We start from the raw sequence: 23716 nt of genomic DNA, 5'->3' as shown, positions 1-23716 counted from the left end.
TTTGCTATCACAATAGCTCCAATCTTATGCCCAAAAGCCGCAATAACATATTCATATTTTTATAATGTTGATATAGTGCTTTATTTTTCATATGTGTATTACTCATTTTTAGAACATAATACAAACAAATAATAGCAAAGATGATAGTATGAATATAGTCTTGATGTTTGCCTCTGAAAAAAGGAATCTCAAATAATACACTATGTCCTTTTCAGAGCTTGGAACCTATGTCATTTCAGAGCAATACAAAGTAGAGAGGGGTATTTGTGGATTTTAACACTGTACTTTTGGCAAGTGAATAAATAAATACATTAGTGGATACCCATGACAGTTGAAATACTAAATCAATATATGTCTCATGTGGGCTTTGGAGAGTACTGTGCTAACACATTCAGCTAATGCTATGAAATCTGACTGAGGTCAGCAGGATACACAATTCTACCTTAAGAAACAGAGAGAGATGGTGTATTGTACCGAAGTAAAAGACTATGGGGTGGGTGGGTGGGTGGGAGAGTTCAGGTCCTGGAACAGGATGGCGGAGGATCTGGTGAGGGTTGTATTGTTGTGTGGAAAACTGAGAAATGTTATGCATGTACAAACTACTGTATTTACTGTTGACTATAAAACATTAATCCCCCAATAAAGAAATAAAAAGATAGACAAAGGGAGAGAGAGGGAAAGAGAGAGGTGTAAAATGTGTAAAAATGCCTATTTATGGCAGTTAAAGAATGAACCCTGCTCAATTCATGGAAGGAACTCTTCTAGAATTCAATTGTTAATTTAAAACAGTACTTTTTTAACAGGTTTATGGAGCAATAATCAGCATATAATAAACCACACATATATGTTTACTATATAATATACAAATTTATAATTTTATCTAACATATGTGTGTATATGTTTATAACATAACTTGGTAAGTTTTTTTTCCCATTATATATATGTAAGGCTATTACCACTCTCTAGATTATAAACATACTCATCATGCTCATGATTCATCATTTGCCCCAGGTACCTTTGTAGTCTTTAGATATATAGTTTTATTTATCTTAGGCAAATACCTGGAAGTAAAATGGATGTGTCATATGGTATACATAATGTTTAATTTTTTAGAAATTGTCAAGCTATTTTCTTAAGTAGTTTTTCCCTTTCCTCATTTTTTCTCATTTTTAAAATATATTTAATTTTTACTTACTCATTTTTGGATAGAGACAGAGAGGAATTCAAACAGAGGAGGAGACAGACAGGCAGAGAGAAAGAGAGACACTTATAGCACTGCTTCACTGCTTGTGAACCTTTCCCCCTGCAGGTGGAGACTGAAGGCTTAAACCCAAGTCCTTGCAGATTTTCTTTGTTTTATAGTACTACCTACACGATAGAAATTTCTAGCTGTTCTACCCTCACCAATATCAAGTCTTCTAAAAAATGGGGAGGGGTTACTTCATTTATTTCACATGAGAAAGAGAACATTTTAACATGAAAGGAAAACCAGAGCACTGCTGAGATTACACGCCGCACTGTGGATTGACCTGGCGACCTCAGGCATGCAAGTCTTGAGTTCTACTAGCTGAGCTACTTACCTACTTGCAATTGCATGTTTGTTTTAATTTCAGCAGTATTTTAAAACTATTTTTAAATGTTTTTATTATCTTTATTTATTTATTGGCTAGAGACAGTCAGAAACTGAGAGGGAAGGGGAGACAGACAGGGAGAGAGACAGAGAGATACCTGCAACACTGCTTTACTATTTGCAAAGCATTCCCTATCCCCTACAAGTAGGAATAGGGGCTTGAACCTGGGTCCCTGCACATTGCAATATGTGTGCTCAACCAGGTGCGCCACTGCCCAGCCCCATTTCAGCAGTTTTGACAGGTCTACTTTGATATCTCATTACAGTTTGAAACATATCCCACATGACTTGTGACAATGAACATCTTATTTGCCATTTATCTCAATTAGTGAGTTACCAGGCCAATAATTTTCTCCATTTCAAAAAATACATAAGACTTATCTATAAGAGTAATATTCTGGTTCTCTCCGTCTCTCTCATGTCCTTAATTTACCCCTGGAAGGCTATTAAAAAGTCACCCTCTTCTATTTATTTATTTAATTTGTATTTATAAAATAGAAATACTGACAAGACCATAGGATAAGAGGGGTACAATTCCACACAGTTTTCAGCACCAGAATTCCATATCCCATCCCCTCCCTTGAAAGCTTTCCTATTCTTTACCCCTCTTGGGAGCATGGACCCAGGGTCATTATAGCTTGCAGAAGGTGGAAGGTCTGGCTTCTATAATTGCTTCCCTGCTGAACATGGGCATTGGCAGATCCATACTCCCAGGCTGTTTCTCTCTTTTCCTAGTAGAGCAGGGAGTGGGGTTCCAGGACACATTGGTGGGGCGTTGTGCCCAGAAAAGTCACTTTGGCATCATGGTAGCATCTGGAACCTGGTGGCTGAAAAAAAAAAAAAAGCAGAAGGGAGTCAGGCGGTGGTGTAGTGGGTTAAGCTCAGGTGGCACAAAGCACAGGGACCAGTGTAAGGATCCCAGTTCGAGCCCCCAGCTCCCTACTTGCAGGGCAGTCACTTCACAAGCAGTGAAGCAGGTCTGCAGGTGTCTATCTTTCCCCATCTCTGTCTTCCCCGCCTCTCTCCGTTTCTCTCTGTCCTATCCAACAACAATGACATCAATAATAACTACAACAATAAAACAACAAGGGCAACAAAAGGGAATAAGTAAATAAATATTTAAAAATATATATAAAGCAGAACAAATTATTGACTAATCATGAACCTAAAGGCAAGAATATTGCAGATGAAGATTTGGGGTCTCTGTTTTGGAAAAAGCTAGTAGGTCTATTTTAGATATATTCCAAGGGGCCTATGACTTTACTAGTTTTTGCCTAGCCTGACATCTGATATGCAGGTAGACCCAAGTTATTGTCTGGGCAGATGGTGTCAGTTGGAAAAAAGACTAAAAAGCTGGATCACTGAAAAGAGTAGCTCCCAAATATGGGAAAAGTGTATAAATATTGGAAATGTCACCCTCTTCTTACTTCAATAGATTATCTTTACAACTCTTAAAACAGACATTTTTTGAAGACTACATCTTCCTACTTATGTTCAATATATAATATCCCCTTCCTATTCCCTTTCTATAGGACTTTTCTAAGACCGGGCAAGCCCAGAGGTTATCACTGCTTCCGGTATTGATATCAGCAATCCAAGGGTAGAACAAGTAAGTTTGTAACACTTTGTGCTAGATAAGGCAGCCTTGAGCTCAATTTGCCACATCACCCAATTTATTCTTTTGCATGCAGAGACATTCCTGCTGGAGTACACAGTGGTTTCTTATGCTCTGAAAAAAAAAAAAGAAAAAAAAAAAAAGCCTGTGCCTCCTTCAGGGACCACTTACATCTAGAAAAGGACCAAGCATAGGAATGTTCATGTTTATATGTGTGTCTGAACTCACCCAGTGTTTCACTGCAGGCCATGGGGAAAGTAGCACCAAGTCCTAAAAAGGCATTTGGGCTGAATAGCACAATATGCTTGGATACCCTTGCTTCGTGTAAACACAGGGCGATTGTGAATTCTAAAAGCCTGAGTACTGCAGTTCAGCAAGAGTCTGATTAGCATCTAGAATGCATCCAGAGAAAGGGCTGCAGATCTTTCCATCTGGAGGGAGAACGTATGTTTCATTCTGGTCACTTCCAAGCAACTTTTCTCGAACTCTTTCATTCCAGGATCACATTAAAGTCCATTTGAGAAGTATAGCATTTTCATGGCAATGGGTTTTTGGCAAATCCATCTATTTTCATAAGTGCAACTGATTTTTTTTTTTTTAATGTAAAAAGAAAGTCTGTGGAAAACTAAATTTCTTTCTCCTTACATTCTTAGAAATAATGTAGTTCGTATGATTTCTTTTTTCAAAAGCTGGTAAATCCTGAGTTAATTCAGTGTTGAACTACTAGTGCCAGAAGTCTTCCTGTGTTTTAGCTTTAACTGAAGAGTAAGTGACTGTGTCTAAGAATCCAGAAACATATACTGTGTAGCCCCCTGTACTCTGGTTTTATGGTGCCTAAGAACACAAGACCTTATTCCTTGTTTCCATTGTATAGTGATTTACGTAGCACTTTAATTTTTTAATGTCTTCATGCCTTTCACCCGACATAAAGAGCAAAACAGTAATTGCCTCTGCCTAGTCTGCTGGCAGGATCAGATTTTCCCTGGGGGTTCCTGATCCTGTGACCAGGGACATTCCTTTGTAGGCCATCCCCCCTCCTCCCCTCCACCACCCCTACCTCAATCCCAGTAACCCAGTCTTTCAGACTTTAAACCAATCACAAAGAGCAACTCCAACTTGAAATTTCAGCATCTGGCACCAGACCATGCTCTGTGAAACTCAGCAAAGTCCAAATGATGAATATGATTATCAGTCCCCTTGTCTCACATATTTACATTTTTAATCAAGTTGACATGTGTAAAGTTCTGAAATGTAGATGTGTCTTGGATACTTAAGCATAATCAAATTTACCCCCCAAAAGAAAACACTGGGCTTTGATTTTTGGAGCAGTTTTTAAACTTAAGGAAAGAGAAAAACCAAAGGCACAAAATGTTCTACATATATCCACTTAGTGTTATCATCCGAAAAGGAGGTCTCGAAACTTTACATCAGGCTCAACCTGACGCTGTTGACTGGCTATGGAAGAAGGGCAAACGCTAGAAGAAGAACTTTAAGATAACAGCTTACTCTCTTTAGTATTCTCTCATCCAACTTTCTTTCTGTAATAACAAGTATTTTCTTAAGCATGAAGCTGTTTTTTTTTTTTTTTTTTTTTTTACCAGAGCACTGTTCAGCTCTGGTTTATGGTGGTGCAGGGGATTGAACCTGGGACTTTGGAGCCTTAGGCATGAGAGTCTGTTTGCATAACCATTATGCTATATACCCTTGCCCAAAAACAAGTATTTTCTACGGATCCTTATTTAAGAAATATAAGACTATTCTTGTATTCAAAAGAAAACCCTACTTTGGGGAGGATTATAATTCTGCTCATCTTGGTAAGTACGTAAGCCAGTCACAAATTCATATAGGTAAATGATAATGTCACTTGCTTCTGAAAAATTATTAGAAGCATTAGTGAATGTAAAATTAGGTGAGAAGGGCCATCAAAATAGTTCACTTGGACAGTGTGCTGCTTTGCCATGTGCAAAACCAGGTTTCAGCTTGGTTCCCACAACACTGAAGGAAGCTTCAGTGCTGTTGTTTCTTCCCCACCTCCCCCACCCCCACCGCAAGAGAAAGGAAAAGAAGGAGAAAGAGGGAGAGAAAGAATGGGAGAAGGAAATAGAGAAAAAGAGAGGGGGGGTAGAGAGAGAGAGAAAGGAAAGAGGAATTAGTAGAGGAACATTGTTGCATCTATCTGTGATACCAACAATAAAGTTACTCATTATTTCATCAGGAAAAGGAACATGCTCTGGAGAAAGAATACTGCAATAAGCATAAAGTACTCACATGGCCAAACAAAATGCTTTCCTGTTACAGGTATTTCTGTTCTGGAAAGGGGAAAAACTAAGGCTTCTGTAGAATGGGTAGGCACAAAGTGATGAGGTCCACATCTCAATTATCAATAGAAATGAAGACAGCAATCCATAGTATGTACATAATTCAAGATTATTGAGTTAATTCTTCTCCTAGTTTGTTAAAATATGGGAGGTTTATAGGGTGGAGGCATTCAAATTTCATGTCCCTATTGACAGAGATTTTGTGCTCATTTCTCACCTGGAGGGCTGGTTTTTATTTATTTTTCTTGAAGATTACACACAAGGCCCTAATCAAAGTTCACTGAGGAATTGTTTTGAACCTTTGAAGGGCAGCTTGCTTTAAAATACCCATCATAGAAATGTCCTGTGGAATAAGCCTTTTCTGCAAGGTGGTGGTCCAAGTAATAATTCCAGTGAATCTTAGTAAAAACAGAATTCAGACATTCATAGCATTTTACGCAAGGTGGGGGTCCACTGATACGGCAAGCGGTCACTAATGGTCTATATTGTTATAGGTATGAATTTTACATAACACGGATTAATATTACATATCATGAAGAAATTTTAAACACTCCATGCTCATGCAATTTTAATATTTACGTGATCTAATTTAATGTTCAAGACGACTGCATTTCTTGAGCCCACTTTTGCAACTAGAATGGTAGAAGAGAAACCCCGTAATGTATTTGTTTCCTTTATATATTCCTTTGGGGGGGGGGAATGCATTCGGTATTCTTTTCCTCTTTGGTTAAGTAAAGCTTTAACGTCTTTAAAAGAAAACGGAAAGTCTACAAATTCCATTGCATCATTATGGTTTCAGCAATTGTGCAAAGGCGAATATTGAACCGGTGGTGAAGGTGGGGTTGGGGGGGGGGGGAGAGAAGAATAGAGAATAGAAGGAACGCGGCTTTTCGAATAGCGTTGTTGTTAATGCAGTGGAATCCCAGAGATGGAGCGACGGGTGGCAGAGGGTCCCGGGCTCCACGCTATTGAGAGCCCGTATATCCTCGAACAGGACCCAGAGCTCCCTCAACAGCCTAAACCAGGGAGAGAGAATTCCAGCAGCACATTCCCTCAGTTCTTCTCAAAAAAAAAAAAAAAAAAAAAAAAAACTTCTCCCTTTTTTCTGCTCCCTAGGGTAGACACTAGGCTGGCCGGACTCCCACCCAGCTCTCTTCTCAGAGCCCCGAGCCACTGCGTGGATGGAATAGAGTGCCTTTCCTATTGGCCCGAGCATCATTCCCTGAGGTGGTACCGTTCACCTGATTGGCTGGTTATTCCTGACCCCCCCCCGCCCCGCCCACCCCTCCACTTGAGCTCTCCGCGCCCCCAGCACCGCCCGCAGCCCCCGCCCTCACCGCCTCCCTCCTCACACCCGCGGGCGAGCTCAGCCCGGCTTCGCTCCGCTAGATCGGCGACCCGGCCTGCGCGTGGCCCCGCCCCCGGGCGCGCGGCTCCATAAATACAGCTGCGCGGCTGGCTGGGCTGGAGCGTAGAGGAGGCGCGGTTGAGTCGGTCTCGTAGTGTGGGAGACGGGCGGCGGCCGAGTTGTCGGAGCTCCAAAGGGAGTGACTAGAGAAGCCGGTGGGTTGCTTTCCTTCCGGTGCTTTTTTTTTTTTTTTTTTCTGGTCTCTGGGTCCCGACCCTGTGTCGCCCGCCGAGCAGAGATTCATTCCCCTGACAAAACCCGGAGTTGACCCTTTCGGTCAATTGTTGGGCGCGGGATCGCCCTGAGCTTCGCGCAACCCCGAACGCGCGGGGCGTGAAGGCCACGCGAGCGGAGCCCACCGCGAGCGCGGACCCGGAGCCTGCCTGCCTGCCTGCCTGCCTGCCTGCCTGCCTCCCTCGTCCGCGGCGGGTCCTGTAGCGCAGGACGCAGAGCGCAGCGCACGCGATGAAAGCCGTGAGCCCGGTGCGCCCCTCGGGCCGCAAGGCGCCGTCGGGCTGCGGCGGCGGGGAGCTGGCGCTGCGCTGCCTGGCCGAGCACGGCCACAGTCTGGGAGGCTCGGCGGCCGCGGCGGCCGCGGCGGCGGCAGCGCGCTGCAAGGCGGCAGAGGCGGCGGCCGACGAGCCCGCGCTGTGCCTGCAGTGCGATATGAACGACTGCTACAGCCGCCTGCGGAGGCTGGTGCCCACCATCCCGCCCAACAAGAAAGTCAGCAAAGTAGAGATCCTGCAGCACGTTATCGACTACATCCTGGACCTGCAGCTGGCGCTGGAGACGCACCCGGCTCTGCTGAGACAACCGCCACCGCCGGCGCCGCCGCACCACCCGGCCGGGACCTGTCCAGCCGCGCCGGCGCGGACCCCGCTCACGGCGCTCAACACCGACCCGGTGAGAGGCCGGGCGCCCGCCGGGAGGGAGCGGACGCCGCGGGGGGCTGCAGGAGGGCGGTGGCGGGTTGGCGGTCGTCGGGCGCTGCCGGTGCTCGGGCAGGGGCTGCCGAGAGAGCCCACAGCACCCCTTCCTTTCTCCTTCGGGCGCCGGGGAGCTGCCCAGGGCGTCTTCCGCGGGCCCGCTCGGGTAGGGCCGGATCGCTCGGGGCGGGACTGGGGCTGCGCGCACCCCGGGCTGTCAAGTTCGGCCTGCCCGTCCCCCCTCCCCTCCTCTCTCTTCCCCTCCCCTCCCCTCCCCTCCCCGCGCAGGGTCGCGGGCGGGGGGTGGGCGCTCCAACCTGGTTTCGGGGTTAGGGGTTCCGGACGGTGACGTGCGCGGTGCTGGCGCCTGCTAACCTCCTCCTGTGCTGTTCCGTTGCTCTTCCAGGCCGGCGCGGTGAACAAGCAGGGCGACAGCATTCTGTGCCGCTGAGCCGCGCTGTCCAGGTGAGCGCGCGTTTCCCTCCTGCGGTGGCCGAGCTCCAGTGACGCCTTTCCCCGGGGCTTCCGGTGCCAAGCCTCGCAGGGCTCTCGGCGCCCTTGCAATTCTGAAACAAATTCCCAAGAGGGCGGATACCCCACCCCAGTTAGCAATGAACTCGTCTTTCACTTTAGTAAGTCGGGGTTCACTCCAAATGGGGATGGCTCCCCTCCTGGCCTCGTTACGCCCGCCCCTCCTCTTTCACCCCTCCCCCGCCACCCCGGACCTCCCTGGGTGGCCTGCGGGCTCTTTCTTCTCTCCTCGGGATCCCAGTGTAGGCAGCCGCTTGGGCGTAGACATCGTCCTAATGTCCCGCTCACAGACTGACATCTTTCCGCAAGGGGGAATATGGGCAGGATCCCAGAAGGGATCTTTCTTGGGAGTTTGCAAGCTGAGCTGCATTGCCTGCGCGGCCCTTGGCCGGGGCCGTGGCTACGGTGTTGTCTGACCCGGTGGTTTGTTTTGGGTTGTTGATCAAGCATGTCTTGAGTTTGGTCGGTGGCGCCAGTTAGTCTGCAGCGGGAAGGTTCACACACCCCCTCTATTCATTCCTCTTCCACAGGTGTGCAGCCGCCTGAGCCCGAGCCAGGAGCGCTAGAGAGGGAGGGGGAAGAGCAGAAGTTAGAGAAAAAGCCACCGAAGGAAAGGAAAAAAAAAAAAAAAATCTGCAAATCCTAGAATCATTCGTCATTCCAGGAGAGGGAGAGGAAAGAAAAACGAAGCTCTTATCCTTTATTATTATTTTTTTGCACGTTCATAGACATTCTACATACGTATTCTTTTTTGGTCTCTCCATTTATAACCGCTGTGAATTGTATATATTTTTTGGTGTTTTTTTTTTTTTTTTTTGGAGGTGCAGTTAAACTTTTTTAAGCTTAAGTGTGCCAGGACTGATAAATAGAAGATCACGAGTAAATTTCCGACTTTAGAAGCCTACTTTGTGACCAAGGAGCTCAATTTTTGTTTTGAAGCTTTACTAATATACCAGAGCATTGTAGATATTTTTTTTTACATCTATTGTTTAAAATAGATGATTATAACAGAGCAGGGAACTTTCTTTTCTCTGCAAGAATGTTACATATTGTATAGATAACTGAGTGACATTTCATACCATGTATATATAGAGATGTTCTATAAGTGTGAGAAAGTATATGCTTTAATAGTCTACTGTAACTATAAGATATTTTTAATTAAATATTTTTTGTAAATATTATCTGTGTGTTTTTTTAATCTTTGGGAATATTTCTTTTGAAAAAAATCATTTTTCAGCTCAAATTGCAGAGCTCTTAGTATCTTGAATATCTTTTCTGTTTGACTTGGCTTGTAATTTGTTTTTGTTTTACCCAGTGTCCTGTACACTTGGAAGTAACAGTTATAGCTAGTGGTCCTGCATGACTGCATGCGATGTTTAATCACAAAATAAACTTGTTCTGAGTCCATTCAAATGTGTTTTCTTTAACCTAGTTAAACTCTTTGTATTTGAAGCATACATGTTGAAAATATACTTTTATCAAGTTTAAGTACAGGGTTCGGTAGTGTAATGTATAAAGAATATTTGGGTTTTTTTTGTTTGTTTTGCTTTTTAACTGAGGTCAAAATGGATTCTGAATGATTTTGCATATGAGATGGGCAATGCTTGGATCTTTTAAGAAGTTTATCAAATTTCCTGTTTTATCGAAGTGAAAATAGTGCTTATCATCCTTCATTTTACACAAAAGCTTAATGTCAACTACGTTTCATGTCTGTACAGATTATTTAAGTCATAGAAATGGAAAATGTTCTTTGCTTGCTACCAAAGGACAAACTGCTGGAAACGAACACTTTCTGCTTTCTTCCTCCAAAGAATATTAATAGGCAACAGTGGGAAAAATTAAAAGGCATAATGGCAAATCCTTCAAGCAGGGATAAAAGTCGATCTTCAAACATTAAATAGACCAAAAATTCTGATGACCGCATCTAGATTATTTTTTTATAAAAATGATTTTCACTATAGCTATGTTAGTTACTGCGAAACTACTGTCCAATCTCTCGTGGTGTGTAACTTTTCCATGTGAATATTAAAGTAGATTTATCTGTCTTGTACTGTGATTTCTGGTCTTGTTTCTTACAACCCTTATTTTAAAAGGTTATTTTCTCTTTAAGAAAGGCAGTGTTTTCTAGGTTTAGAACTATCAGGGCTTGTGAACATGCATTTTAATGTGATCAGTACTTTACACACCAGTTAAATGGAATTTTTAGAGTGAGAATTAAGTAGGATTTAATTGGGTGCTTTGTAAATAGTTAGTCAACTGTGTGTGCAACGTGGTCTGTTTGATTTTTAAAAGGAAAGGATTTGTTTCAGATTATACAAGAATAAAAGTATTATAGGCCCTAGGGACTTTTTATGAGGTCAAAGTCAAATATTTATATGAAAATGAAATATCATGGCCCCTAGTAGTCAGTTGAAGTGGCAGTATCTCAACAGAAATGAATAATTTAAGAGTAGTAGGTTCAAATAAATAGAATGGTTAAAAGTCTGTCCTGTCCCTAGCATGTTATCTCCCTCAGCTTTGATATTTCACTGATTTTAGGAATTTTTAGAATTTAACATATTTGATGGTGGACCTTATAAAGTCAAAGAACTGCTTGTTTAGATGAAGTTTATTTTTTGTTTTTGATGTTCATTCTTGTCCTACACCAGGAGGAAAACACAAGGACACTGCTGGAATTCCAAATCTCAATAATTCTAGTCATCTTACTCCTTGTTATTTAAAAAAAAATAAAAAGGGACAATACCTCTTTTTTATTTATTTATATTTTTGCGGGAGTGGGAGGGCATTCTAATTTCTGCAGGAACCAAGTCAAACCAGGTACTGTTGGTTGGAGTTAGGCATTCCACAGGCTTGGCTGCAGAACCCTACCTAAGTTTAGGCACAGTTTAAACTTCTGCTGGTACATAACAAACCTCAAAGTAAATGAATAGGTATTTTTGGTTTCTGAAGCTAGATGTTGCTTTTGAGTTAATTTTACATTTTTGAACATAAACCACAGAAAAGGAAAGGACAGAAGTGCTGTAGATGTTACGTTTTAGACAGATGGCATCTTCCTCCTGGTCACTGTTGTGGCATTTACTATCTAAAGAAACAGAGTCCTTGTTTATTTTATTTTATTTTTTCTAATTGTATGCACTTGCATTAAGTTATTTTCTGTTGAAATGTTGGTTGTATCCTAACCAAGCAGCCAGGTAACAAAAATACTTTGAGTGGCATATTACGGTAGTTCTAATTATTCAACTATTTAGTTAAGCGGAGAAAAACATCATAACTTTTCTCATTTGATTGGTTTCCTTTTCATAGTAGAGGCACAACCAAAGAATAAGAATTATTTAAATCTTAAAAAAAAAAAAAGTACTCCACAGTCGGGTGATGTTTATAATGTGGTTAAAAAATTCTGAACATCTCAGATATCTCATGTTTAAAGGGGGTGGGGAGGAATCTCAATACTTTGATATTGTGTAAAATCTTACTCAAGTTTATTGTCAAGCTTTAACTGAATTTTTAGAACTTTAAAGCATTTTGACCCCTACAATCTATTGTATTAAATGCCTTCTATAAAAATAAATCTTCACTGAGCAAAGGGTTCTGAAGTTTGTGGTTTTTAATTGACTTCTACTGAGTTATGTAATTTTTTATTACCAAGAATGGTTCTTTTGATGGATCACCTCAATTATTTACAGTGTCTCTTACCATGTGATGAAAACTGTGGCTTAAAACAGTGATATGAATGGAAAAAAGGAATCTAGTTAGAATGCTAGGGAAAGCATGCCTATTCTCTGGTGTCTGCTAGGATAGGAAGCAGTAATCTTCAAGAAGGCAGCATAATAATGCCAAGAAAACCGAACCACCTATGTCCCATCCCAAGCAGTCAATAATGTAGACAGTAGCCATTTCACAGTGCTACACATAGAAATAAAACTGGCCCTGCCTTTCTAGCTGGCCCACTTTAATTATATATATATATGTTAATTAGTCCAGATAGTCCTTCAATCTCAACAGGTTCAAACACTAGACCCCTCAGGCTTAGAAGGGAGGAAAACTTTCCCTTTACCACCTTGTAAGTCCAGAAAATTAATTTACTCACCTCAGAATTAATAGGGTTGCCCTCCATAGGTATTCTTGTGACCCAGATGATGTCTTTCAATTACAACTCACTCTATTCTGCTAAAATATTAATTACACTAATTACACCAAAACTATTGCCCAAATGACTTAAGGGTTTTAATTTTACTGAGAAGTCTACCTTGAGCATTGATACAATCAATACTTTAAAAATTAAAGAAAATTTCACAAAGAGGAACTTATTTGTCCTAGGGACACAAACTAGTCATATATGCTTAATTGAAAATGCTTTCAGATTTTTTTTTTTAGGAATTACTTAGTGTTCAGATCTAAGTGCCTCTTTCATATTGATTCATATCCATATCCTAGATTATTTTAAAATGTTTTCAGGGTAGCTGGCAAGATAGCTCGTCTGGGAAGCTGTCTGCTTTGTCATGAGCAGGACTCAGGTTCCAGTCTGGCTTCCACAACACTGGGGGAAGCTTTGGTGTTGTAGTTTCCAACCCCCACCCCCACCCCCAAATAACTGGCCTGGAGTCATGAAGCCCTGGGTAAAAAAAAGATATTTTTGCTTGAATGCTGAAACTCAGATCTGAGCTACATTGCTAAATGTCTTCTATTCTCACCCAAGCAAAGACATTTGCTGGGGTTATTTCTGTCATTTATATGTTTCCATGGTAAATTCACACATATGATATGAACAAAAGGGTCATAAAAATTGAAGTTAACTTGAAAAGTTCCTCAGAGTTCATGAAAGATAAGCAGGTAAGCTTCTGGTAAAAAAAAAAAAAAAAAGAACAAAATATACTTACATGTATTTTACTAGCTAAAAGGAATTAAACTTACAATGCTTAAATAAAGACATTTTCTGAGTCTGCTTGTATCTGAATTGTTTTTCACTAAGAAATTGAATATGATAGAAAGGAATTTTCTAAAAGACTGCAATTGTTGGCAAAATATGCAAATTACCTTGTAAAGCAAGATATCACTATGTGTTTTAAGCCACTATATCATTTTTTTTTTTTTTGCCTCCAGGATTATTTCTGGGGCTTGGTGCCTGTACCATGAATCCACTGCTCCTGGAGGTCATTTTTTCCTTTTTGTTGCTATAGTTGTTGATAGAACAGAGAGAAATCGAAAGAGGAGGGGTAAGACAGAGAGAGGGAGAGAAAGATAGGCACCCGCAGACCTGCTTTATTGCCTGTGAAGCGACCCCTCTGCAGGTGGGGAGCTGGGGGCTGGAACCTGGATCCTTAAGCCGGTCCTTGGCGCTTCACACCATGTGCGCTCAATTGCGCTACCGCCCGCCCCTCACCTCCGCTGTATCAAATCTTTACAGTATTTTGAGCAAGCAAATCAAATTAAAATTAAAGCATTTCTTTTTTAGTCTAAGGTCTAATTTCCGAAAGAGAATATTGAAGTCCTATAGTTCTTGATGCAAGTTTGTATGTTTTATAATGTTTTTAAATACTTACCTAATATTTAAATCATTTTCTTAAACATTTACTAGTTCCTAAACTTTAGAACGCAAGAGAACCCTATCTGTGTTTATGTGCTCTTACTTAAAACTGTCAGCCTACAAAAAAAAAAAAAAATCTTTGGAAAGGGGTTTTTCACTCCAAAAAATAAGTGAGAACTAAGAAAGCTCTATTTTCTACCCATTCTAACTCCAGAAAGTGAACGTTCCCATAAATATAAACCCTGCATTTTCAGACTGATAAAAGTCAAAGATGCTGTTTTTAAATAAAAGCAGGAAAGAATATAAAGTTGTCCTGTGCTTATCATATTATAGAATTTGCTGTTACTTTATAAGTAATTTGAAGAAAATAAAATAGTGATGTTTGTCTATAAGAACTTCAGAAAAAAAATCAAACAAACAGATACAACTTGAAAATGTAAACTTCACGCCTTTGGAAACACTTTTCATGCCTGCTGAAACTGAGTCTGACACTATAGTTAAGATAACATAGGATCCTTAAGGGAGGTTATACAAGTTGTTCAGTACCTAACAAGGGCTTATAAAATATTTGAACTGAATTAAAAGGAATCCATAATAGTGTCTCGTTTCAGTGCTACTACACACTTCTTTGCCCTTTCATCTAGAATGTACTATAGCAGAGTACAGTGAAATTTCAGACCAATGTATCTAACTGACTTCTGGTCTTCTTTGCCCTCTGAAATGTGCTAGATTTGAAGGAAGATTTCATCACACTTGCCATTCTACCTGGATTTGTAATTGCCAACCTTTTCTGGTATAGCCATGTACCTTAGGTTAGTTAAGTGGCTTAAACAAGTGTCCAAGATAAGATGATTGCTGATTTGGTTCCTAGATGTCATTGACATTGACAGATGATTCTAGCAAACTTTGTTTCCTTCAGATTGCCACAACCACCTGGCTCTTGGTATCCTCCTTAGACCTGTGCCCAAAGACACAGAAGAGAATTTAGCACTAATAAAGGACCTCTACCTTTCTCCATGATTTGGATCTAAGGAATCTTCAAGTATCATTCTCCACCAGCCTTTCCTCTCCTCCACTTCTCCCTCTCTTCAAGCACTCATTTGGTGCTTCAGACACAGTCCTGTCCTGTATGTGATATATAGTGAAGTGTGCTTAATTCCCTAGTCTCAGGAATAATATTTTAGTCTCAGGAAAACAGCAGTCTCAGGAAAACTGCACAAGGGATATGGGTGTTGGGGAAAGCATCTGTCTAGCAGCCAAATCAGCTGACAACTAACCTGTGCATAGAGAATGCTATTTCTTTCCTTCATTTGCATACATATCTCTCCCTTCTTGGGTCCTCTGAAACCCCATTCTTAGTGTAGGCCGTTGCTAGGCTCCCCAGCTATTAAAATTTTACTGTTTTCATTTCTACAAAAATTATATGATGCCACTCTTCCTCGTTCCCCAAATAGTCACCAACCCTCCCTACCTTCGTGTATAATTATTTTCACATGTCTCTGTAGACCCTATAGATCCCTGGCCCTCCGAGGAGTCAGGCTACAAAAATACTAGAACATTCCCATAACACTCTGTGCCAGTGAATCTAGCCAGTACTTTGCAACTCAAAATTGCTGTTGAGAGATATTCATTATCTTGAAAAGCCTTTGGCTGCCTTAAATACAGAAAGTAGATAAGCAGTGTGTTTTTGGGAATGAGGGAGTATGGTTAGCCTTGGGCAAAGAAAGTTAGAAGAGGGGAGTCGAGCTCAGTGGGTTAAGTGCACGTGGCGGAAGCTCTAGGACTAGAGGAAGGATCTCGGTTTGCACCCCAGGCTTCCCACTTGCAGGGGTCCCTTCACAAGAGGCGAAGCAGGTCTGTATGTGTCTATCTTTCTCTCTCTCTCTCTCACTCTCTCTGTCTTCCCCTCCTCTCTCCATTTTTCTCTATCCTATCTAACAACAACAATAATAACTACAACAACAATAAAAAAAATTTAAAAAAAGAAAGAAGAGGCTTAGAAGGAGAAAAGAGTGGTAGAGAAGACCCTGTCTCCTGAAGAAGCATCACTGACCCATGTTGGGCTAAGGAAACAAAGACACTTCTGTGCCAGAGATGAAAATATGGGGCAAGGAGAGTTCATCAAACTGATGTAGGTTGTGATAGACCTGAGGTTGAAGGAGAAAATAGAACTCAGGAAGACTGTAGTTAAAGATATCTCCGTGCTTGTTTATCTCAGATATCTATCCTCATCAAATAAGGAACAAGAATAGCCATAATAAATGCAGTGAGTCTTCTGGAGTTAGTTTTGAAAAAACAAACTTGGGGAGTCTGGCGGTAGAGCAGCGGGTTAAGCACACGTGGCACAAATGCAAGGACCGGTTAGGATCCTGGTTCGAGCCCCTGGCTCCCCAGCTGCAGGGGAGTTACTTCACAGGCAGTGAAGCAGGTCTGCAGGCTTCTCTCTGTCTCTTTCCCTCTCTATCTCCCCCTTCTCTCTCAATTTCTCTCTGTCTCTATCCAATAACAAATAAATAATTTTTAAAAAGTAAAAAAAAAAAAGAGACAAGCTTGTTGAATGAACAGGAAAACCTTTCACATATAGAAGCTTCATTGCATCCACAATGACCATGGAAGTCAAATCATCTGACTAGAAATCTATATTAGGTTATTATTATTATTATAATTATTAGCATCTCCTCTCATTTTCCAGTGAAAGAGACAGATACTCAAAAGGTAATGTGGTAAAATCAGACTTAAGATCTGTTTTTTTTTTTTCTTCTGTCTCTAATTCAGGGCCACAAAACTCAGTATGAATGGATTCTATTCCAAATTACTTTTTTGTTTTGTCTTTCCCAGGAGTTGCCTCACAGCTCTGAGTAATGAAAATTAAAAAAAGGAGACAGAGATAGACAGAGAGAAAGAAGGGGAAAGATGCTATAGCATTTAATCTTCCAATGTCATGGCAGTTGAGTTTCTACATGGGCCTTGCTCATGACAAAGCAGGCATACTATTCAGGTGACGTATCCTGCTGACCTTCAAATTAACATCTCAGTTTATGTTTTAATCTATAATTTGTCACATGCTTTTTTTTTCTCTTCCTTTTTAAAAAAAAAACATTTTTACTTTATAAGTGAAAATGAAGCTACTAAGGAAAATGAAGCTATGGAATGGGAGGAAATGTACCTTTTGTAATATAACTTGAGGTTAGGTACAACTGTCAACAAAACCTCGACTTTCCAACTTTGAGCCAGGGGATTTTGCTAAATTTCACAGATAGTATAATTATATCACCAAGTTCCTATATTTTTTAAATTGTATGTTGCTTTTCTCTTTCAAATTCCGTAAACATGACCTTTTCAAAAGCAATTTGTAGATTAAATATTGATTTGGACAAGTCCTTGAGAGGGCTATATTCCTGAGAGGATATATATGTGCATGGATTCCAAGTTGAGTGTTCTGGAAGAGTGAAATTAATTTTTTCATGTAGAGTTTTTTTTTTTTTTTAGTGACTGATTTCCTGATCATCCTGGATCATGTTATTCTACAAGTAGAATCCATGGAATCCTACAAAATCCGTAAGTCCTTAATGATCCTCTAAGACACTAGGCACTCTATAAACTTGTTTATTGATTTGCAGCTCAATTTCATGACATGTACAACATAAGTAAAAATTATCTTCTTCAGTATTTTTGAGACTACAAAGAAATACACAGTCACTGTAGACCTGTTCGTTTTTGACAAGTCTGATTTTTATTATTATACATATAAAGAGAATCCTCTGTTTGCCAACATCTATAAAGGGGCTCATTTCCTCAGCTCTATAGTAATTGTTTAACATTAAATCAGCGCAAAAATTTTAGGACATGTTTCCCAGAAACCCTTTGTCTAACATCAGGTGTGTATCTAGACATAATAGCAACTGTTAATTTTTATGTTAAAAAAAAAGAAAAAAGTAAATGACGGGTCTTCACAGTTTAAGCCTTCTTTTTGCTGATGGAATACAAGTACCATTATATTTTATAAAAATCAAAAAGCATATTCAAAATAAACAGATGGTTCAACTTTTAAGAGACAACACCTTCTAGCTTGATGCTTCCTTGGTAGCATGAAGTGATGCATTTCTTTAATAAAAAGTATCAAAATTGAAAATAATTACTTAAAACTTGGTCAGATAAATGACTGTTTTATGTCTTATAAGTCTTGCAATGTCACTGCAGAGTTTATTTTCTAAATAAGACATCTGTTATATTTTGTTTCTCTTTGCTAAAAGACAGAAAAAAAACTTCTCTATGAAACTATATTTGAGGTCCACACTTTTTTCAGGAAGACGGATCATAAAGAAGACCACAGAGTAATTCTGAGGATGAAATATGAATTAAGTCAACAGGAGTTAATTGTCCATCTTAGGTCCCCATAGCCTCTGAAATTCCTGTCTCCAGGGAACTGGGATGTATCTTCCCAATCACAAACTTTCTTTCTTCTGAAAGTACTGGAAAATTGCAAATGAATCAGCTTTACCTCACATCTCATGAATCTCATACCCCATGGAATTTACAAGGTAAGAAGAGTTTGCACACACATTGTGGGAAGGGCCCTGCTCATTTTAGGAAATTGTCAAAAGCTCTGGTATTCATGTAGCTCTCCCTAACTTACGTGTCGTAGCATTTCTTTGGCACTTAGGCCCTCATTTTTCTAACATTTCCTAATATTGCCACTGCCGTTACTACTTAGGTATTTTTTAAAACATGAATCAATGTGGCATGAGGTTGCTGTGGTGGACCATATGCCTACACTTGCCCTCAGCATCACCACAGTGCATTGCATTTTGTTAATCAAATATTTGCTCTTACGTTAAACACACAATTCTAGAAAGACAAAATTCCTGGCCCAGTTAAGCTTTGCATGACATGAGTCTTGATAAACCACCACATTTTCCTGCTAACATTCCTCAGGTTACATGTTTTCTTGGTCCTTCAGGCAGTGTCAGTTATCTGCTGCCCTCTTTTGAATTTTAGGGCACACTACACTCAAAAATATGTCCTAGCACCTGGAGGAGCCACTTCTCCCTGTCTAGGAGCAGGATCCACTGCTGATTTAGTTTTCTGATGGCCAGCAAGGACTTTCTCAGAGCTGACTACAATAGTACTTTAGCCTCTATCACCTTAAAAAAAAAAAAACTGATAAATTGATTCATCATTCGTTTACAATGCTATAGAATTCCAGTGAGATAGCTTCACACCTCATGTGTGTATAAGCAAGTCTAATCATAACTACAACCAAAGTTCTAGTATCATCTTACTAACAAAATAACCTCTACCCACTCTTTCCACTTCCCTCTTCTTCTCCCTCAGATGATGATATGGTTTGCACAGAGTCTGTGGGATAGCTTTGTTGACTTGGGTCAATTCATTTGTTTTGACTTTCTATACTCCACATATGAGTAAAGCCATCCTATAATTGTCTTTCATGTTCTTATTTCACTTAGAACAATCATTTCACGTTTCATCCACTTTCTTCTAAACGGCACAATTTTATGTTGTTGTTATTTTTTTTAATGGTATTCTATTGTTATTCCCTTTTGAATACTACTTTCCTAGAAGGTGTTCTGTGGTGAAAGCAAAACCCCATTTCCTCCAGAGCAAAGAAGCAAATGAATTAAAATCCCAGTGTTACCATTTTGCTTTCTCTTTTTTTGACTAAATTTACCATTGAAACCATCTCTTCCTCAGGATTCATCTCCTCATTCTGCTAAAGTGTATTTAAGCAGTTTTGGTAATAAAGATACTAAAAGGAAGTTCATGCCTAGCAATATTCCATATGTCTGTCTAACTGAACATATCCGTCCTCCTAGGACAATGCAGCTTGAGATCCTCACAAAGGTGACGAAATCACAGGGACATCAGAAAACCCTTCAGGAAGTTAGAAACATGGGCAAAGGACAGTTTGTGAATACTGTTTTCCCTGTCTTCCTGCTTGCTTCTCTGCCAGCTGCTCTCTGCTGGGACAGCGTCACTCTCTGTAACTATTTGTAGCATGTTCCTTTCTGACAGTTATCTTGTCACTTGATTCTTAAATTCTTTTTCCTTCTTTTTAAAAATTTTTAAAATTATCTTTATTTATTTATTGGATGAGATAGCCAGAAATCGAGAAAGGGGTGATAGGGAGGGAGAGAGACACAGAGACACCTGCAACACTGCTTCACCACTCATGAAACTTTCCCTTTGCAGGTGGGGACTGAGAGATCGAACCTGGGTCTTTGCACATTGTAACATGTACACTCAACATGTACAACCAGGTGTGCCACCACCCAGCCCCTTTTGATCAATTTTTCCCAAGTTCCTTTGTAGCAAGCTAATATATTAAGGAATTGGTGAGAATATGTTCATTAAAAAGAAAAGAAACTTCAGGGTTTTTGTTTGTTTGTAGGCTTTTTTTTTTCTTTCTTTCTTTCTTTCTTTCTTTTTTTTTTTTTCCTCCCAGAGAACTGCTCTGCTCTTGTTTATGGTGTTGTAGGGGATTGAATATTGGACTCTGGAGCCTCAGGCATAAGAGTCTCTTTGCATAACCATTATGCTATCTACTCCCACTCAGCTTTGTTGCTTTTTTCACAACACTGATTAAACTCTGGTTTATGGTGGTTCTTGGGATTAAACCTGGGAGCTTTGGTGCCTCAGGTATGAGAGTCTTTTTCCATAATGATTATGCGGTCTCTCCAGCCTCTGAAACTGTTGTCATCTTCTGAATCATAGAAGTTCTTTTGAGAGCAGGAAGATGGAAACAAAGTACTGATTCCCCAGATCATGTGAGGCTGTATCTGAGGATAATTTCTATCAAGCATCTATTTCTTTCTACAACTCTAAGGCATAACTCTCTCTCTCTCTCTCTCTCTCTCTCTCTCTCTCTCTCTCGCTTCACCCTACCTCCATGGGTTCTATAGATGTGATCATAAAACAGCTTTCTCTTCAGATCATAAATCATCTTTGCTATAGCTATCTGACATTGAGAATGACCCTTTTCTGCTCCTTACCATCGAGTGAGAACAGAGATTGCACTACAGCTCTAAGGGGGAAAAAATGGATGGCATTCTCTTCCTCCCAGCAAAGTATTGAAATTACTAGAAGATGAAAATGATGTCCAAATGCAGAAGTGCTCACAAATGATCAGGTTATTGTCTTTGTGTGCAGCCTGATCTGTCCTGCAGTGGTCTGCTCTTAGAGGGATCATACTCCATTTAATCCTCTGTTATTGTTAAGAATACAGTGAAAGGAGACATGCATCTCAGTTGCTGAGAAATGCACAAGTATACAGAAACAAACAAACAAATAAACAAAACCCTGTGATTGGCACTCAACAGCAACCAAGAGCATCTCAAAACAAAACCAATCCAACCCATTTTGCACCAGAGATCTCCTGCCGATCTGCACCAGTGAAGCCAATTAGGAAGAAAGGTTGATGGCATGAATAGAATAGGACCAAACCAATTATAAGCGACATGGGCGTGGGACGAGTGAACTAAAATCAACTGTATTTTAAATCTCTTTGCAGTTTCCCTCAAAGGAAACTGTTCACTTCACATGGAGTAGCACATAGTTCCTACCTTAGTCTTCACCCACTGTTCCATTTAAAAAACCCCTTTCACCAAACCTGCTGGAATTCCAGACAGACTAGCTAACAATTTACCAGTGACTTTTGAAACAGTAGCACTATCAGGGTCCTGACATACTTCGTGATTCTTATTTTACCAGGGCCCACATTTTCTTTTACTCCTAGTACTTTCTACTTGTGGGATTCTGCACAGCATTCAGCCTAGTCGGAGACATCCTGTTTCATACTAAAATGGAGGACTTTTGTATGTTTGTTTATTTTGGTTGTGGAATGACTTGCAATTTGCCTTGTGCTTGTTTCACTTCTAGCTGGAAGGCCTGCTTAGAAGGGTAATGCTCCATGGCTGGCTGATGGTTACACTCCCAGGGACTGCAGGCTTGGTCAATTATGGAAAGAGAAAGTTTCCATGGAGAGCTGTGCAAAGCACCTGCAAGGAATCATCATGGTAGGTAGAAAGATGCTGTGAAATTCTGCACAGGGGGGATAGTTCAATAAAAAGAGAGGTTCACAAGCTTCTCCCAGGTGTAATTCTGTTGTGACTAGAAGCAAGAGGAAAGAAAAACCATTTCTTCCAGATTTTTCCCTTTCAGTGGAAGCCACAAGGTCCCTGACAGATACTCAGTCGATGATTTTATGTCTCCTACTGTTTATAGGAATTCTTCCTGAGCTGATACAGAGAAACAGCGCATCAAGACAATTTATTTTATTATGGCTCCATGTCACATCATAGATCTCCTGCTCACATTTAGGTTGACGGGGTGCTGTGTTTGTGTAGGAGCATATATGGATGTACATTAGAACAATCACTAGGGAATAGCCTTTATTGAGTGCCCACTACCATACTAGAAGCTATAAACAAAACTGTGAGGACATATATAACAATTTAATAGCAGGGGAAAAAAATAATTCTCTTTCTATTTAATTCAACTTGCAGGAAAACAAAGCAAAACAAAAAAAAAATCTACTTGATATTTCCTCTCTGCGCCTCCACATGATGGTGGGAGAGACCTCTAAAGCATTTAAAGCTCTTATCTTTGTTCATTCCCCAAAGAATAATAGATCAGTCAGAGCTCTGATGCTGCTCTAATAATGTACAATTTACAATTCATTGGTTACCAAGCACTCACAGTATAATTAATTTTACAGACCTGTTCAGCAAATCCACATGGCTTTGTACAATGAGGGGAGCACTGGTTGGGGAGGGCTGAGAGGGAAAAGAAAAAGTCATCTTTTCTCCTTTTCATATCAAACTAGGCAAGTTCTGCCCCAGACAAGCAGATTGGCAGATAGCTCTGATGGTTGAAAAGAGACTGAGTTTTTAATGTGCAAATGTCACGTTCCCAAAAAGTTTTGAACCAGTAAAAAATGTTTATTATGAACACCTTTCTCAGTCTCACAGAAAACTAAGGAAATATTATGACTATAGTGTTATTTTGCCTAACCATTCTTTTAGAAAGGAAGCTGTATCTCTCTGCCTCTTAAGTATATTCTTCCACAAATCAGCTTTGACTATTATGTGCCCATTTTCTTGCTCTCCAAAATAACAAAAGCAGGAAAACTAAATGTGGAAAAGGGAGGAGAAGAGACCAAGATTCTCCGCCTGCTATTGTAATCCTCCTAAGAACCATCATTTATTGGAATGGACCTCCAGAAAGTCACAAAAAAATCTTCAAGCCAAACAAAACATTGACATGAAACATGTTTAAGTATATTTCTGATGAATTACCAGCTTTATTTTTGTGTCTGAACCTCCTGGATTCCCCAAATAGATATAATGTACCTTAGAATCAGCTTCTCCAAAAGTGGAACATCTCTTCCATTGTTTATTGCTATCCTTAAAAACAGAATGTAAAAATGAAGTTAAAAATGACTCAGTATAATCCCGTCTACTCCTAAAATACCATTTCCCCTTTGTTGTGAATTCTAAGCTCCCCAACACCCCCTCTCCCCCAGAGTACTACTCACCCTCAGGTAAGCTAGTTTCTACACAACCACCAAGGTGAAGCTCTTGGGTTCTCATTTCCCATGCAGTATAAAAGCAAAGAACTTGGGTTTTACAAGAAGACAACTCTGGTTCAGGTATTATCTTTGTTGTCATGCCTAGCTATTTTGCTTGAAAAAGCTGTTTAATTTCTTGAGTATTTAGTCTGCCCAATAATAAATATAGAGCTGA

General features: G+C 40.3%; 1 protein-coding gene across 2 annotated transcripts; it reads left to right on the top strand.

Moving 5' to 3' along the window:
- The first annotated feature begins 7019 nt into the window (after positions 1 to 7019).
- Positions 7020 to 12014, top strand: ID4 (inhibitor of DNA binding 4). Of its 2 annotated transcripts, none has more exons than XR_009549468.1 (3): positions 7020 to 7877; positions 8307 to 8532; positions 8962 to 12014. XR_009549468.1 is itself a non-coding variant. In XM_060189306.1 (3 exons), exons 1-2 carry the CDS (start codon positions 7437 to 7439, stop codon positions 8349 to 8351), a joined length of 486 nt encoding a protein of 161 aa, XP_060045289.1. In that variant the 5' UTR covers positions 7020 to 7436; the 3' UTR covers positions 8352 to 8365; positions 8962 to 12014. The 2 variants fall into 2 exon arrangements, 1 of the variants encoding a protein (XP_060045289.1); XM_060189306.1 differs by having other exon boundaries at positions 8307 to 8365.
- Positions 12015 to 23716: the final 11702 nt, after the last annotated feature.

This window comes from Erinaceus europaeus, chromosome 4 (genome assembly GCF_950295315.1).
Source record: "Erinaceus europaeus chromosome 4, mEriEur2.1, whole genome shotgun sequence".
Taxonomy (NCBI): Eukaryota; Metazoa; Chordata; class Mammalia; order Eulipotyphla; family Erinaceidae; genus Erinaceus; species Erinaceus europaeus.
This window is presented reverse-complemented; position numbering and strand designations above follow the sequence as displayed.